Source organism: Cygnus olor, chromosome Z (assembly GCF_009769625.2).
Source record: "Cygnus olor isolate bCygOlo1 chromosome Z, bCygOlo1.pri.v2, whole genome shotgun sequence".
NCBI classification, from domain to species: domain Eukaryota; kingdom Metazoa; phylum Chordata; class Aves; order Anseriformes; family Anatidae; genus Cygnus; species Cygnus olor.
In genome coordinates, this window is record NC_049198.1 from 3,084,815 (window position 1) to 3,100,170 (window position 15,356).

General features: G+C 37.3%; 1 protein-coding gene across 9 annotated transcripts in view; it reads left to right on the plus strand.

Annotated features, from left to right (window-relative positions):
- The window catches only part of SMAD2 (SMAD family member 2), a 48,950-nt gene extending 34,241 nt beyond the window's left edge, over nucleotides 1-14,709 (plus strand). For all 9 annotated transcript variants that reach the window (XM_040540576.1, XM_040540585.1, XM_040540579.1 and 6 more), the window contains 8 exons: nucleotides 356-549; nucleotides 1,011-1,145; nucleotides 4,334-4,408; nucleotides 5,694-5,747; nucleotides 6,790-7,002; nucleotides 8,810-8,947; nucleotides 9,121-9,265; nucleotides 12,778-14,709. In XM_040540576.1, the coding sequence (XP_040396510.1) occupies nucleotides 356-549; nucleotides 1,011-1,145; nucleotides 4,334-4,408; nucleotides 5,694-5,747; nucleotides 6,790-7,002; nucleotides 8,810-8,947; nucleotides 9,121-9,265; nucleotides 12,778-12,901 (1,078 nt within the window). In that variant the 3' untranslated portion in view covers nucleotides 12,902-14,709. The remainder of the gene's footprint in view (nucleotides 1-355; nucleotides 550-1,010; nucleotides 1,146-4,333; nucleotides 4,409-5,693; nucleotides 5,748-6,789; nucleotides 7,003-8,809; nucleotides 8,948-9,120; nucleotides 9,266-12,777) is intronic.
- The last annotated feature ends 647 nt before the right edge of the window (nucleotides 14,710-15,356 follow it).

Here is a 15,356-nt window from a genome sequence, read left to right on the forward strand (position 1 = left end):
AACTGAAGGGACTATTAAATGTGTGTTTTTCTTTCAACAATTGTCTTCTGCATTTTAAAAATATATGTGAAGCAATCATCCTAAATACTTGGTTGGAGGTAAAGTGGCTTTAATTGAACCCTAAGTTCACTGGCAATAATTTGAGCATCTCAAAAAGAAGTAAAAATACTGTTCGATGTCATTACTTGTCTTGCATTTGAAGCCTTTTAACAAGAGTACAAATGTCACTAACAGTGTCAATCGAGTGAACTCTGAAAATGAACAAACTGCTTTTCCCATGTGCATACACTGTTGCTTGAGTGATTAAAAGACGGCATGCAGTCTGTAAATACTTCTCAACATCTTTCCCATGTAGATCTCTCGATGGCCGACTACAGGTGTCTCATCGTAAAGGATTACCGCACGTTATTTACTGTCGTTTGTGGCGCTGGCCAGATCTTCACAGTCACCATGAACTTAAAGCAATTGAAAACTGTGAATATGCTTTTAATCTTAAAAAGGATGAAGTATGTGTAAACCCTTACCACTACCAGAGAGTGGAGACACCAGGTAGGAAGACTGCTTCTGACTTTATAGCAGCATCTGTATGTACACACTTGTTCAGCATAATGTTTTAGATAAATATAGAAGGATGATGTGTTCCCTTGCCAGAACTACAAGATGATTAAAGATGCAGGGGTTTGGAGAATAAGAACTTTCAGAGGATGGTAGTAGTAAAGATGCTGACAATTTTTTTACACGTGTTGAATAACCATGACAAATGCTTCCAGTGCTGTTAGCGATGGTATGGTCCAGGATGAAAATGAGAGTAGAGTTGTCTTACTAATATAGAGTAGTCTTACTCAAAAACACCTCAGGAATCTGTTCTGGTAACGAGTGGTATGATTGTAGCATTAGCAGTACTGAGAAACATCTGAAGAAATTGTGAGATGTTTTAGATTTTTTTCCTTTTGGTTCATACAAGTGTGTATTTTAGGGTCTTACTAATACTTTGAATTTTGCTTTTCCAGTCTTGCCTCCTGTACTAGTGCCACGGCACACTGAGATTCTAACAGAGCTTCCACCTCTTGATGACTATACCCATTCCATTCCTGAAAACACTAACTTTCCAGCTGGAATTGAACCACAGAGCAATTACATACCAGGTATTTGCTGAACTCCCAACGCAAACAGTCCACTTATCTTTGTTTCATTGCTGCTGCAGTGTTGGTAATTTCACGAAGTGATGAAATTAGTTGAAAAATGTACCAATTAAATCTTGTTGATTTTCTGCATTAATTCCAATGGAAGGCCTGAACACTGTTACTTGCAGAACATGATCCTGTGTGAAAAAGTATTGCTGTGGTTTCAGAGTAGCTTACTCTGTTTCAATAGCTTAAGGTTCACAATGCTGATGAGTACAAAGTAGACCTTCACATTATGCTTTAAGACTTCTATAAACATGTAGGTGTTGCCAGATGCTGTTTATTGGAGACTGAGTAGTAAACTGCTCAATTCCCCCGTGTGAAGTATGTGGAGAAAACTGTAAGTTCCAAACAGCGTAGCTTGCAATGCAACTGATCAAGGTTTGCTTTGTGTACTTACAATTGTGTGCATAGTTTTTGTTATCTTTAGTATTCGGGAGCAATGTAACTACACCAAACTTCTAAAGAATTCTTCTTCCCTACCCCAAAACAAAATTCAAGACTGAGCTGCTACAGTGCACGCACAAACCTGTGTCCTTACTGAAATGTAAGATGAGTGACCTGTGTTTCCTGTCCCAATTTCCTGTTTCCTACCTCTTCAGGAAGTTGTCTGGAATATAAAACCCAGCCAAGCTGAAGTTTTTTGTAAATTTAATGCAACTATGTTACAGCATCCAAGGACTGATAAATAAGCTGAAAATTCAGATCCTGGCTCTCTAGAAGAATGACTGCCTTGAAACTCAAATGTGTGCAGTATACAAACTGTATCTGCATGTCTTACACAGGATGGTGCCTGCATTTTCTTTAAATATATCTGAAAATTGAAATGGCACCAAGAAAATTTCCATGTACTTGATCTCCTCTGTTTAATTGGTGCCAAATTTGTTGCCACTTAAGAATGAGATATTTAAAGAGCTTTTTAAGATGCTAGAACTTAATGTTGCTTTCTTCGCTTATGTATACTTTTTTGACTTCATCAGAGGGCTTTTGATAGTGTTTGCAGACAACTTACTGGAAAGACACCATTTGAAAATACAGGAAATGAGCTCAAGGAACTCTGTGTAGTTATTTGCAAGAAGTCTGTTCAAGGTGATTGCGGGTACTCACATGATCTTCAAATGTTTATGCAGCTCACCACACCTTGCCGCCTCCTCTTTGCCACTGACACCCTCCTCTTGTATTCAAGAATCGTATCTCAATCTTATTTTATTTGACCTTCTTAACTAATCTTGACTACTTAGCTAGGTCTTGATAAGCCTTGTGTGTCTTGACAGCCTGTTTCAGAGAACTTTTCTTTAGCAGTAAACCAAACTAACAACATGGTAGTATTGCACCACAATACCATCTCAGTATGTCTACAAAGAGATCTATTTCACCTACAGGGTACCTCCTGTATGTTTACAGGGCAGTTGGTGATTGTGGAGGTGCAGGTTGTCATTCAGGGCCCTTCCAAATCTGGCATGTGCTGAGCTGCCTTGTCCAAACTTGTGGCAGCATTCGTGCTCTGCTAGGAATTTTTAATCACAGAATCATCTAGGTTGGAAGAGATCTCCAAGATCACCTAGTCCAACCTCTGATCTAACACTAACAAGTCCTCCACTAAGCTCTACATCTAAACGTCTTTTAATGCTGTACTCAAGCACTTCTTTCCAGTTATATTGATGCTCACCTCTGACCCTGAAACAGTATTAACAATACTAGATTGGAGGGGATCTTCTGTGTTCAGACAGACTAGATATGGAAAACAGTCTGTGCCAGACAGCCTAGATTAGCAACTGGAAACAGGAGGTGTGGGTTGGATTGGAAATGGTTATTGACCTTTTACCATGTCTGTGGGATTAAGTATAACAATTCAAAGCTGGGTAGAGTCCGGTTTATCACAGTAAATTCTATAAAAATGTTCAAAACCATGTGATTTTTGTCGTCATAGTTCTTGCTAGTAAAGATTTCCCTTAATCTTCCTGTTAAAATTCAAGTGAGAATTTGTCACATCTATATTTAGTGTGTAGTTTTACAGACTGAACCAAAGATGCAGTTCCTTTGGTTCATTTTTATTTAAGCAACTGATTTAATCAAGTTTCCTCTTGCTGACTTCCTTCTGATCTTCCTTATGTCAGAGATTTACAGCAATAGATATTAGATACAACTTGATTTTAATTCTTAGGCAAAAGGCTTTGTTTCTGCTGTTTGATAATATATAATTAAATGAGTTTAATCTCTCAGATGTTTGAAATAATTCTAAGGTGATTGTAGAGGTCATTTAGCTTTGACCACTTTCACTAAAGAAACTGACATTTTGTTACTAAAATATAGGAAAAGACACTTGCCCAGTTCAGACAAAATTATTTCCTGAAAGGCAGTTGGTTAACTCATTATCTGGATTACAAAGTACGTTTTGAATGGGGAAAAGGAACAACCATACTCTCATGGGTTTTGAAGATATTTTTGTGAAATTAGACAGTTTCTAGTATCAAAATACTTTATACTTGTTATTGAGTTTACTTTGGTCTGTAAAACTCCTGGCTTTAGACAGCTAGTTAAAAGAGTAGATGTTTTTTAATAGAATATGGAATTTATAATAACAATAGCTTGTGCATCATAACTGGTTAGATAATGTAGTTGTTAATGAGTGAAATCAGCTGTTGGGTACTGAAGAAAAATGAATATGGGGACTGAACTGAAAAATAACCTTTAAATCTTAACTTCTAGGGTGTAGGAGGGTGTCTGATCTGATGGTTATACTACATAAAGACAGCTCATATTTTTTTGTAGAAGTCACCAGATGGTTTTTTCGTTTGTAATTCTACTAAATGTAAAAGCTGTTAATCACAATTGCAAAATTGTTACTCATTGTAGCGAAAGTATCTTGTATTACGTGGAACAAACAAGGATTGTCCATTAATTATATAATATGTTTGAGCAATTGGCAGTCATACAAAAGATGATACATTTTACGTAGGCAATAAGGCAGGTAATGGATTTGAATTCCTATGGTAGAAAGAAAGTCCAGCAAAAGGAAATTCTAATTCAGTATTCAGGTATTGTATAGAGCTTATGAGGACTTGAGAACTAAACCCCCATATGGTAACTCTTACAAGTTGCCCTATTCATTCAAGCAATAGATGGATACTTTATTTTTTTTTAAACAGAAACCCCACCTCCAGGATACATCAGTGAAGATGGAGAAACAAGTGACCAGCAGTTGAACCAAAGCATGGATACAGGTAAAATTTTCACCACTTTCAAGACTTGGGTTTACTAGTTGTGATCCCTTTACATAGTGGCATGACTTAAGCCCAAATGATGTTGGCAGTAGCCCTCTGTACAACCTGTTGTTTTGTGTTTAAAATATCAGTTTTTCAGTCTTTTGTGAGCAAAATATTTTTTTGCCAGGGTAATGCTTTTAAAACAGTGTACCACATTAAGTACATTTCATTTGTTTCGTAACAAAAGCATAAACATCTAATTAAGGCTTCATCAGAAAATCTTGAAATAGATTTTAATAGCTGACTAGTTTCAATTTATCACTAGCTTTCCCTTCTGAAAACAGGTTCATTGAAGCAAACTGTTGGCCTAAATAGGTTACAGAAATGCTTCATTTTGAGAATCTCTCCTGGCTCTTATTGCTTCTGCTGAGTTTCAAATTAATTTTTGTTTAGAAGGCTATATTGAAAGAGTAATGGAAACATTAAACATTTGTGCCTTTGTGTGACGGAATTTCTAGATAATCTGTTAGTCCTTAGACTTGGACAAAGCATAGTTAATGTGCTGGATAAGAACCTCCTGCTGTGCTGGCAGTCCTGAGAGTGGTTTTGGTTAGCTAATGCTAGCAACCTTTTTCAGTTAATTGGAACCAACTGCACTAGTTTATTTAAGAACTGCAGTATTTTCCCACTATGTTGACAATAACTACTTTAATTAAAAAGCCTGACATCAACAGTAATTGTAGGAATGTTCCTTTGTAAAGCACCTTTGCCCCTGTATTTTGCCTACTAGTGTGAAAATTGTGTTGGAGAGTGTTTTCTTTTTTTTCCCTTCATCCATCCAGAATAAGAATAAAGAATAAATTCCTCAGATTAGGAAATCATCTTGTTCTTTTCTGGAGATAAATCAACTCTATCAAGCATAAAGAAATAACATCTTGGTTGTCTTGTCCGCTTTTTCTTAGCTTTTGTCACTGAGTGTGGAAGAAGTCACTGCCTTCTCATTGGAGAAGTGCATAAATAAATATATGTTCCCAGACTGTGCATGAAGAGAGAACTCTGCCAAATGCAGCACTAAGATGTTATTAGTGTCTTTACAAGGAGGTGTAGGTTCCCAGGAGTCTGGAAAATTAAATGTAATTTTAATTCATAATAAAGATGTGACATGTTGGAAAACTGGTTGTAGCTTTTCTGAGGTTTCTTAGTCCAAAGAATTTTAAGATAAAGATGGTACCTAAGTAATAGTCATATGTATCCGTCTGAAATGATGACAATAATTTGCTCTTAATCCGTGTTGCTTCAACAGGATCTCCAGCAGAGCTGTCTCCTAGTACTCTCTCCCCAGTTAATCATAGCCTGGGTAAGTTGGAAATACTTTTAATTGTTTCAGTGTGTGTGATGGCTCCTCTTTATGTATATAATTACACTAAAAATAAAAATGTACCTTAAAGTAAGAGCTGTATTAGGAGGAAACTGTTGGGTTGGCTTCCCGATAATAAACGTAATAGAGCTGGGCTAATGACTAGTTAATAACTACCCTATTTCTGTAACTGTTGAGCTTCTAGCAGAGAGTAATGTGGTTGCATGTGTGTTCAGGAAATGAATTCAGAAAATATTTTAAAGGACATTAGCCTGTCCTCAGTGCTGCCCAGACTTGCTGTCTCCCCCTGTCTGTTGTTCTGCTCTTCTCATGTACTGTTTCACCTGTGGCCACAAGACAATTGTTGCTCCTCCATTAGTTGCCCACCTGCTTTGATCAGGTTCTATTGCTGTGTGTCTGTATAAATGCCTCCTTTGACTTTGTTTAAGGAATGGGGAGTTGGTGTGAGAGGAAAATGCTATTCAGAGAGCTGAGTGAGTAATTAGAGTAGGTAAAAAGAAGAAGCAATGCAGGAAAAGCTGAAGATGCACAGGAAAGATATGAAGCTACAGTAGGGAGAGTGCGTTCAGATGGATGGGTATAAGGTAGATATATTGTAATACGAGGGAACGTAATTTTCATATCAATAACTTTTTCCATTGTGTGGTTCAGTGTTTGATAGTTTAATCTCTTTAACGTTGCCAAAGTGTTTTTAAGTTATAAAATGGTAATAGAAGTGTCTCAACGTCTGGTACTTACAGTAACATTGGTTTAATCATTTTGCTGAGCAAGTACAAGCAAAGTATGTGAACCATGGTCATTTTATATCACTCCTTCCCCTCCACCCCTTCCCTTGTGTGGAATATTGAATTCTGTTCTCTTTACTGGGATAGGTAAAAATGATGGCAAGCAAAAATTAAATTTGAGTAGTTGGAGGAGAGTTAAGCTACCATTTCTGGAAGAGAAAAATAGCAAGGCAGATAGGTTTTTTTCAGCTTCAGTTCTGTGCTATTCTTATTTTTTGTTTAACTTTTTTTTTTAGACTTGCAACCAGTTACTTATTCAGAGCCTGCATTCTGGTGTTCAATAGCATATTATGAATTGAATCAAAGAGTGGGAGAAACCTTCCATGCATCACAACCTTCCCTGACTGTAGATGGTTTTACAGATCCATCAAATTCAGAACGATTTTGTCTAGGTCTGCTTTCCAATGTAAACAGAAATGCTACAGTGGAAATGACAAGGCGACACATAGGTAAAAATCTCGTCTTTTAACTGTTTTAATATTTTAGCCATGAAATTATCAGTAGTGGTCCAGATAGGAAGGGCAGATCTGTTTTGGGATTGTTTCACCATTATACAACCAGCCACTGAACTGTCTCAAGGCTTTCCAAGGGGAGCTTGGTGTCTCTTGCTAAGGACAGAATTGGAATGACAGAGGTCACTGCTTTCGAGGCCAGAGAGAGAAAAGAGTCCAGAGCTGCTGCTACCACAGCCACTTGCAACCAGGCAGAGATGTGGTAATGGCTGGATCTGAAGAGAGCTGCCTTTTCCTCAATCAGTAGTCACTAAGTTTGTGACAGCAGCAGTCACTCAGCTGCCAGGCTGAGAGCAGGCGTAGGAGGAAGTCACTCAGCTGTATGGGTATTTCTGCTGCTCACGTGGCTACTGTCTTGTTTCAGGAAAAAGATGATTCACCAAAGCAGTGTGAAGGGCAGGGTTTTGGCTTCCAGGCTCCTTGTTGGACCACTCTGCCCTCGATAGCATTTATATTCAGAATCGCTTTGTGATGAAATTTAGGCTGTAATTATAAAATATTAACACGTTTGATTTATTCTAATTTACAAAATACAGAATGGACACTGGTAGTACTGCTTGAATACTTTTTTAAATGTGAAAAGCTGTTACTGGAATAACACATTGTTTCGGTGCGATCAAGATTTTCTCTGTAACAGTTAAGGAATATTTTCTACAACGCAACCTCTTCAATAAAGTGCATGTTTTTGGATAGATTCTTCTTTTATTTAGCAGTGTTCACTAGATTTTTTTTTTCGTTACTGATATTGGTGGAAGGGGAATGGTTGGATCAGATGATCTTGGTGGTCTTTTCAACCTTCATGATTCTATGGTCTTTAGGAGAACCTTCTGACTTTTTCCACCCCAAATCCAAATGCTTGTCATCAAATTTTAGAGGTGGAAAAGCCCAAGATATGCCAGTGGTGGCTAATTAAAATGGTCAATTATGAGGAAAAGCAAACATGTAAGGCGTTCTCCCCCCCCCCCCCTTTTTTTTTTAGAGAGTAGCTCACATTTTGGTTGAAAAATGTTTTCGAAGAAAACAATGAAGCTATGGCCTTTAAAGGACCTGTTAATTATAATTAGCTTTTTTGGGGGAAAATCAATTGTACATTACTACTTACTCATGCCAGAAATAGCCCATACAGATTTTTTTCCTCTGAGAAAAAGCAAGATCATAATTCAGAAGTGAACAATAGGATTTCTTACTGGTTTCTTTTTGGCAATAGGACTAAATGAAGTCCCATTGTTTTTGTCAAAGTAGTACGGAAAAAGGGGTATGCGGTGGGTTGTGAAATCGTGTGGGTGCATGTAAGAGGAGAGTCTGTGGAAGTGGTATACTTGTTCTGTTTTTTTCCCATCATCTTAGCAGCATGTGCCACTTCACATACAGCACTTCATATTGGCACATGTTTTAATTACGCTGAATCTAATCTTTTTCTTTCAATTGTGGAATTTCTTCAAGTGAAAAAGTTATTTGCTTCTTAACTTGGCTTTGGTTACTAGCCATTGCATAGCTGGAAAATTCTAGATCACTGGACCAAAAATTATTCTGCCTTTCTTTCAAATATTGTGTGATAAAAATGCAAGCTAGTTGTGTTCTGTCCCTGCTGCAGCTGTCAGACCAACAGTATGGTTATCTAGATAATTGATTTCTCTTTTTGTTGTAAAGACAAAACTTGGCCTTCTCTAAAACAAAATACTCCCTTGTTTGTTAATCTGCCTGGGTCATATCGTAACTAGAGTTCCTTTGAATTTTGTTACAGGAAGGGGAGTACGCCTCTATTACATCGGTGGAGAAGTTTTTGCTGAGTGCCTAAGTGATAGCGCAATTTTTGTTCAGAGCCCGAACTGTAATCAAAGATATGGCTGGCATCCTGCAACTGTGTGCAAAATTCCACCAGGTTTGTAGCCTACCAAAGGTCTCGTACAAAAAAAAATCCAATGTATTTATTTGTGGGGTGTCATTTACTTTCTTTTTGATGCCTGTAAAGGGTTTCTTCATAGTTTTGGTCTTCTGTGTAGCAAACACAAGTATTTGTTAAGTGTACTTTTTTGACATTTTTTTTCTTTGTAGGATGCAATCTAAAAATCTTCAATAACCAAGAATTTGCTGCTCTTCTGGCTCAATCTGTGAATCAGGGTTTTGAAGCAGTTTATCAGCTTACTAGAATGTGTACCATAAGAATGAGTTTCGTTAAAGGATGGGGAGCTGAATACAGGTAAGAAAAAAGCCTTTACACTTAAATCTAGAGCTGTTTTTTTCCTCTTGCTAACATGCTCTATTTGTCTGGCTTGAAAACCATATATATGTGCTACTGTAGCTATGTTGTCTTCAAGTTGAACCCATATTTTCCTTTTCTCTCCTTCAGCTATGGAGCTCCTAAGTCACAAAGACAAGTAAACTGATTTTAGTATCGCACTGAAGTTCATTGAGCAAGGAATTTCATCAGAGTTCACTTCCTCACTTAGTCTTGCTTGCTTATTGTGGTGAAACCACTGACAGCATGTAGAAGTTTCAGAACTTGTTATACAACTATTTGCTGTGTTAGACCTATAGTCATTTTGGTCTCTGTGCTTTTCTGTGTGTAGTATAATGAGTTTGTTAGGTTGTGGTGTGGGATACAGTTTGATGGGACCCAAGGGAAAGTATTGAAGTGACTTGAGTTCATTATGCAGACTACAACAGTTGGAGAACGTGCATTTAAGGGATGGCAAATACATTGGAACTTGGAGTGGAAAAAACTTTGCAGGAGTAAGATGTGCGTTTATGTAGAAAAAAACGCTAAAAATCATTGAGTGGAAAAGTAGTCTTTTATCTGCTTTTGAATAGTCTAATTATATTCTCTATAGAACAAACTAAAACCTGTAGTTTAGATGGTGCCTCTTTTTAATGTAGTATGGGAATTTGGAAAGAGAAGGAACTAACTTCTAACTGAGCAGTTTTAAAGATTTCATTATTTTGGAGAGCTACAGATGTGGTTTTAAACAACAACAAAAAACCTTAAATGTCTCTAGAAATTGTGTACTAAAAGAATAGAAGTCTGACACATCAATACCATATTGCAATACAGAACAATTATTTTTTTATCCTTAATTCTGAAGTTAAACAATACCAGCTTGCACGGTAGATCCTGGGGTTTTGATTCTTTTATCTGCTCTTGCAATATATCCATGCAAATGTGAGCCATTGGTGTGTGGGGGAGGATTCTTGGCTAAATGAAGCCAATTTTGTAAAAGCCTAATTAGATTAAACGAAAAATTTGAGTAATGAAATAAATTGGTACCTCTTTGTTAGCAAGAGGTACGCAAGGAAAAAAAAATCTGGCTCAAGTTTAAAGAACTGTTGGATTTAGCTCAAAAGGCGTATGTATACACTTACGCATAATTAAATACAACATTCAAGTCAGAATAGAAGAAAGGCTTAATCAGTCAGATTATATGAAGACAGCTTGAAGTGAATGGAGTGTAAGTGTTGGGTTAAAACAGCGGAGAGGCTTTTGATAAAATTATTGTTAAGGAGGGAGAATGATTGTTAGCAGTCTATAAACCCTTCAGAGATCATAGGGTTGAAAAAGCCCAGTGGAAACACTGCCAGAACAGCAGAGTCTGAGTATCGATGTAATGCTGAACTAGTTTCTTTGCATCTCTGTTGAAGATGGTGCTAATAAATTATTGAGGTGCAAAACTTGTAAGTTATGCTAACTTATGATTAAAGTAAGAAGTTTTAAGCAGCTTTTAAGATTAAAGGTGCTCCTACATGCACAACCTTAAATTTAAATTAAGGTAGTCTAAATTGTCAAAATAGGTAGTGAAGCGGGGTATCACAGAATCACCCTAAAAACTAGTCATTGTTAAAACTTCCACGCTTCACTATTATCTCAGAAATGTTTCTCTGAGTAGACTTTGGCAAAGCCAAACCATTACCTACCTGTTAGGCATGTGGCATATGTTCATAAGCATGCTGATATGGTGAGGTGGTAGATTTTATAGGCTTAGTAGACAAAATAGTTTATAGCTTTTTGCTTGTTGTGTGTTGGCTTAAATTGAGCATTGTGGTAGAAGTTCAGATCATCAGTTAAGCGTTCACATTAACACAGGAACTAACCAGGGCTAGAATAATCTTCTGAAGAAAGTTGAGGTGTAATCTCAGCAAAGATTTAGCGATACATAGATGGGAACTCCATGGATAGAAGAAGCTGAGTTTTAGCTTTGAGAGGGCTGCTAAGTGACTATCATCATTTTATCTTTTGCCAGGGCTGTTGAACAGAACCAGTTATAAAATATTCAGGAAGTGTGTTGTGGAACACATTGTAGGGGAGTTGACAGTGGTAGAATAATGAACTTCCTTCTTTGGGAGAGGATTCGAGACTAAATGGAATTACATTTCCTGTGGTTTAGCTTGCTCTTTTATTGGATCGCTTTATTTTGGCATAGCCATTCAGGGCTAAGATAATGTTCTTTGGAGTGCAGAGAGCACAGACCCCAGCCGTTTCTTCTCCTAGGAAATGTAAAACCACAGACAGCTTTTGAAATCCATCTTCTCGTTGGCTTAATTTTTCTGCCTTTTCAGTTCCCCCATTTATATAAACATATTTCCTTAAAGCAAAGGGTTCCAATGCTGACTGTAAAAACAAAGGGGCTGGGTTTGTGACTAATCTGCTGTCTTTGAATCTTAATGCCTCCTTGCTTTGACTTTGGAATGGGTAGAATTATTAGGAAAGACTGGCTTAGCAACAGTAGTCTTGCCATTCTAGTTTGAGAAAACTCCCATGCCTAGAGTGGGTACGGTGAAATAACAGGATCTCTCAGGCACGAGTATGTCCAATATTGGTTTCTTTGCAGATGAAAAGGAAGATTTTTGAATAACAGGTCTCTCTCCCAAGGATGTATGGGAGAGTAAAAGGAACTTTTATGGTTATCAAGCTTTTGGCTTTTACTGAGGCTTTCTAAAAAGTCTTTAAGAGCTGCTGTTGTGGAAAAATAAGGCAAGTCTATAGAGTAGAAAAGAGAAACAAAATTTTTACTTAATCTGCTTGCGTGAAGATGTACAAAACAATGTAGAAGTATAAATAAGATTACAGGAAATCAGAGATGAAGTTTGGCGTTCCTTTTGAGATAACATCAGTTAGCACAGCATAACCACACCGTGTTACGATGCAGCATTTCTGACATGGCTTCCTTGTACATTTTTCTTGACGATTGCTGTAAAAAGCTAGATCTTAGGATTGCCAAAGCACTGCACTGTTTGGCCAACCTACCTATGCAGAGCCATGCATTTCTGTTTCTTACTTTTTTAGTAGTTGTCTATGAAATTCAAACGCAGTTATGCATGCAAACTCTTTGATCGTGAAGATAGTAGCTGTATGCGCTGATGGTGATGCAGACACCAGATTGGTTGGACAGTCTTCAATTTTGAGTTGCTTTTTTGTAGTAAGGCGTTTGGTGTGGTGTTTGGAGCATTTGCTCAGTTCTTATCCTATTCTCCAGAGCAGAATATTCTTGATATATTGTGGATAAAAATGTGATTGTTGATGTTTCTTATAGATGTGGGGTGGGTATTTTTTTCCAAAGATTGTTAAATCATTAGTACAGTTTTAGTAATAGTTGCAAACTTTTATCTTTCTTTGTAGTAGAGATGGGTGGAAACATCCTATCTTATGGATCTTAGAACTGAAAACTTTATGGTAGCCAAAGCTCCTTTCTGACTTTCCCATTCCACTTATTTTTTCAGGCGGCAAACAGTAACAAGCACTCCTTGCTGGATTGAACTTCATCTGAATGGACCTCTACAATGGCTGGACAAAGTATTGACTCAGATGGGCTCCCCTTCAGTACGCTGTTCCAGCATGTCGTAAAACTCCTTTCTCCGTTACCAGTGGGCTGAATACCGAGTCCAATCAACAGACTTAATATAACAGCTCATCTGTCGTAGTATCTGTGTGTGGTCCCCATGAACTGTTTACTATCCAAAAAGGTTTTTAAAAAAAAAAAAAAAAAACAGCACTTGAGGTCTCATCAATTAAAGCACCTTGTGGATTCTGTTTCCTATACTCTGATACTAGATGAAAACTTAGTGTATAGAAATGCCTTCTTCAGAAAGAAGGGACAGTTCTAAAGACTCTTAATGGTGTTTTTATTGGGTATATAATTGAGTGTCCTAATGGTTTATCAATAACATGAATAGCTAAGTATATGTACAGGTAATGTATCATGATCTCAGATATCACAGTATTGTGCTGTTCTACATTTTAGTTCCCATAAACAGATGTTTGGTTTGTTTTTTGATTGGGGCAAGTCTCTCAAAATTCCAAGACTCTACTCCTTTATTCTTTTGTATTTTTTATATAAGCAGGTTTTCAAGTTGTCCTAAACATAAAAAAAAAAAAAAAAGAGCAGACTTTCCTTGTAGAAAAGCTTAACTTTTTGCTGCCTTCTTAAAGAAAAAAAATCCCTCCATTAGAAGGGAAAGAAATGTCTGAGATTTATCTGTGAAATCTTAAGACACTTTATATGCTTAATGGGGCCTAAAATGAATTCATACTGTAAATTCCAAGTATCCATCACACTAGGAGTCTACTTTTCCCTACTCATCTGAGTTGATGCATCTGTTGCCAGCAATAATGCTGGCACTGATTTATTTGGGACTTTTTTGTACATTGAATCATTGAAATCAATACTTTTTTTTTCTCATGGAGTGAGAATTTACCATGGTATTGGATACTGGATTAAACACACAAGGTTATTGGCTTACCCCTTACATCTGTATGTTTTCATTAAACAGATGTCACTGAAAAAAAACCCCTTGGTTTTAGTTTTTGGAGCCAAATACCTTAAAATCCTTTTCCAGGGTAAACTAGACTCTTTCGTATAGGTTCTAAATAGATGCAGCTTCTTAAGATATTTCAGTAACAGAACTTAAATTTCTGATCTGAGTGGCTTTGTATAGCTTACTTACATACCAGATCATATGCATTCATTATGTCATAATGGGCCTTGTTAATAAAAGTAGTTGCTTCTGCAAAACCTCTAGGATAGTGGTTGCTGAGGTATGACCAGCGGAGGAGGACTTCTAGGTTCTTCGTGACAGTGCATGTTATTGTGAACCCTTGGACACTACAGCTGCACCATATTAAAAATATTCTGAAATATATTCTACAAATAAGTCTGGGTTGGGGAAGGGTTGGGAAACTGTATAGAAGGGTTATTCTGACTTGAAAAATATACATCTTACTAACAATCTTGTGATCTAGCTGTCTGTCATTCTTTTGTTATTGTGGCAGTAGCAGGATTGCCTTTGTCTGTTTTTTTTTTCCCATTGTTTCATCCATTACACTAGTACTGTACTTTGTAAGTACAGCTAGTGATAACTTAGCTTTGAGAACAAAAATGTGGCCAGTGTTACAGCTTTTAATCAGTTGACTGAATTGATGATAGCGATGGATATTTTTATGCCATAATGACTAGGGCATAGAAGCAATACCAAAAATCAAGCCTTGAAAAAGTGGGCCAGACACCTTTTCAAAATTGGCAAAGCGGTTACCAGTTTGTGCTAGTTTTACCAGTAGACTAATGTATTGGTAGAACTTGTGAACCTAAGAAATAAGCTTCATGCGCGTTGCATTTGCCTAATATGTGAATACACTAATAAAAGTTTTAATTCTCATGTTGGTTGCTTTTTTCATTAATTACTGTATATATTTTCTGTTGAAGGTTAGGAATTATTCTAACCAACCTAAAAAAGTGGCATGAGTTGCATGCATGCTGTGGCCAGAATGGTGTACAGTTTAGATGTTAAAATCGCTTCTTGGGCTGTCGTGGAGGTTCTGGATCTGTGTGTCTAACAATACAGGCTTCTGCTTCAGATCAAGTTTGTTAAAGCAGTTGCTTTTTTCCTTCCACAATCAAATTACATCCTACTGGCTCAGATGTTTACTTTCACCTGTGAAACAGATAAGAGCAACTTGTCTGGGTTAAAGACTCCACTGCATTTATGAGCAGGTTGCAACTTGAATCAGTTGGGTGACCTAATTGTATAGTCTCCTTACTGTGGGTTTCTGAATGTGTTCTCTTTCAGCTGAGGCGATATTCCTTGCTTTGCTGTGAACACAGTAATAGCCTTGACGAAAACCATTTTTGGTAAACGCGCTTCCAAATAGCGTGCAAGGATGCTGCAGGCATTATCTGTGGACCTGTGGTGCTGCCTGTGGACAAGGCCACCTCAGTCTATGTAGAAGTCAGTTCTTTTGGCTTCTGTCAGTATCCACTAAAACAGTCTCTCCCACTGTTACTGTTTCTGCCACAGCTTGGTGG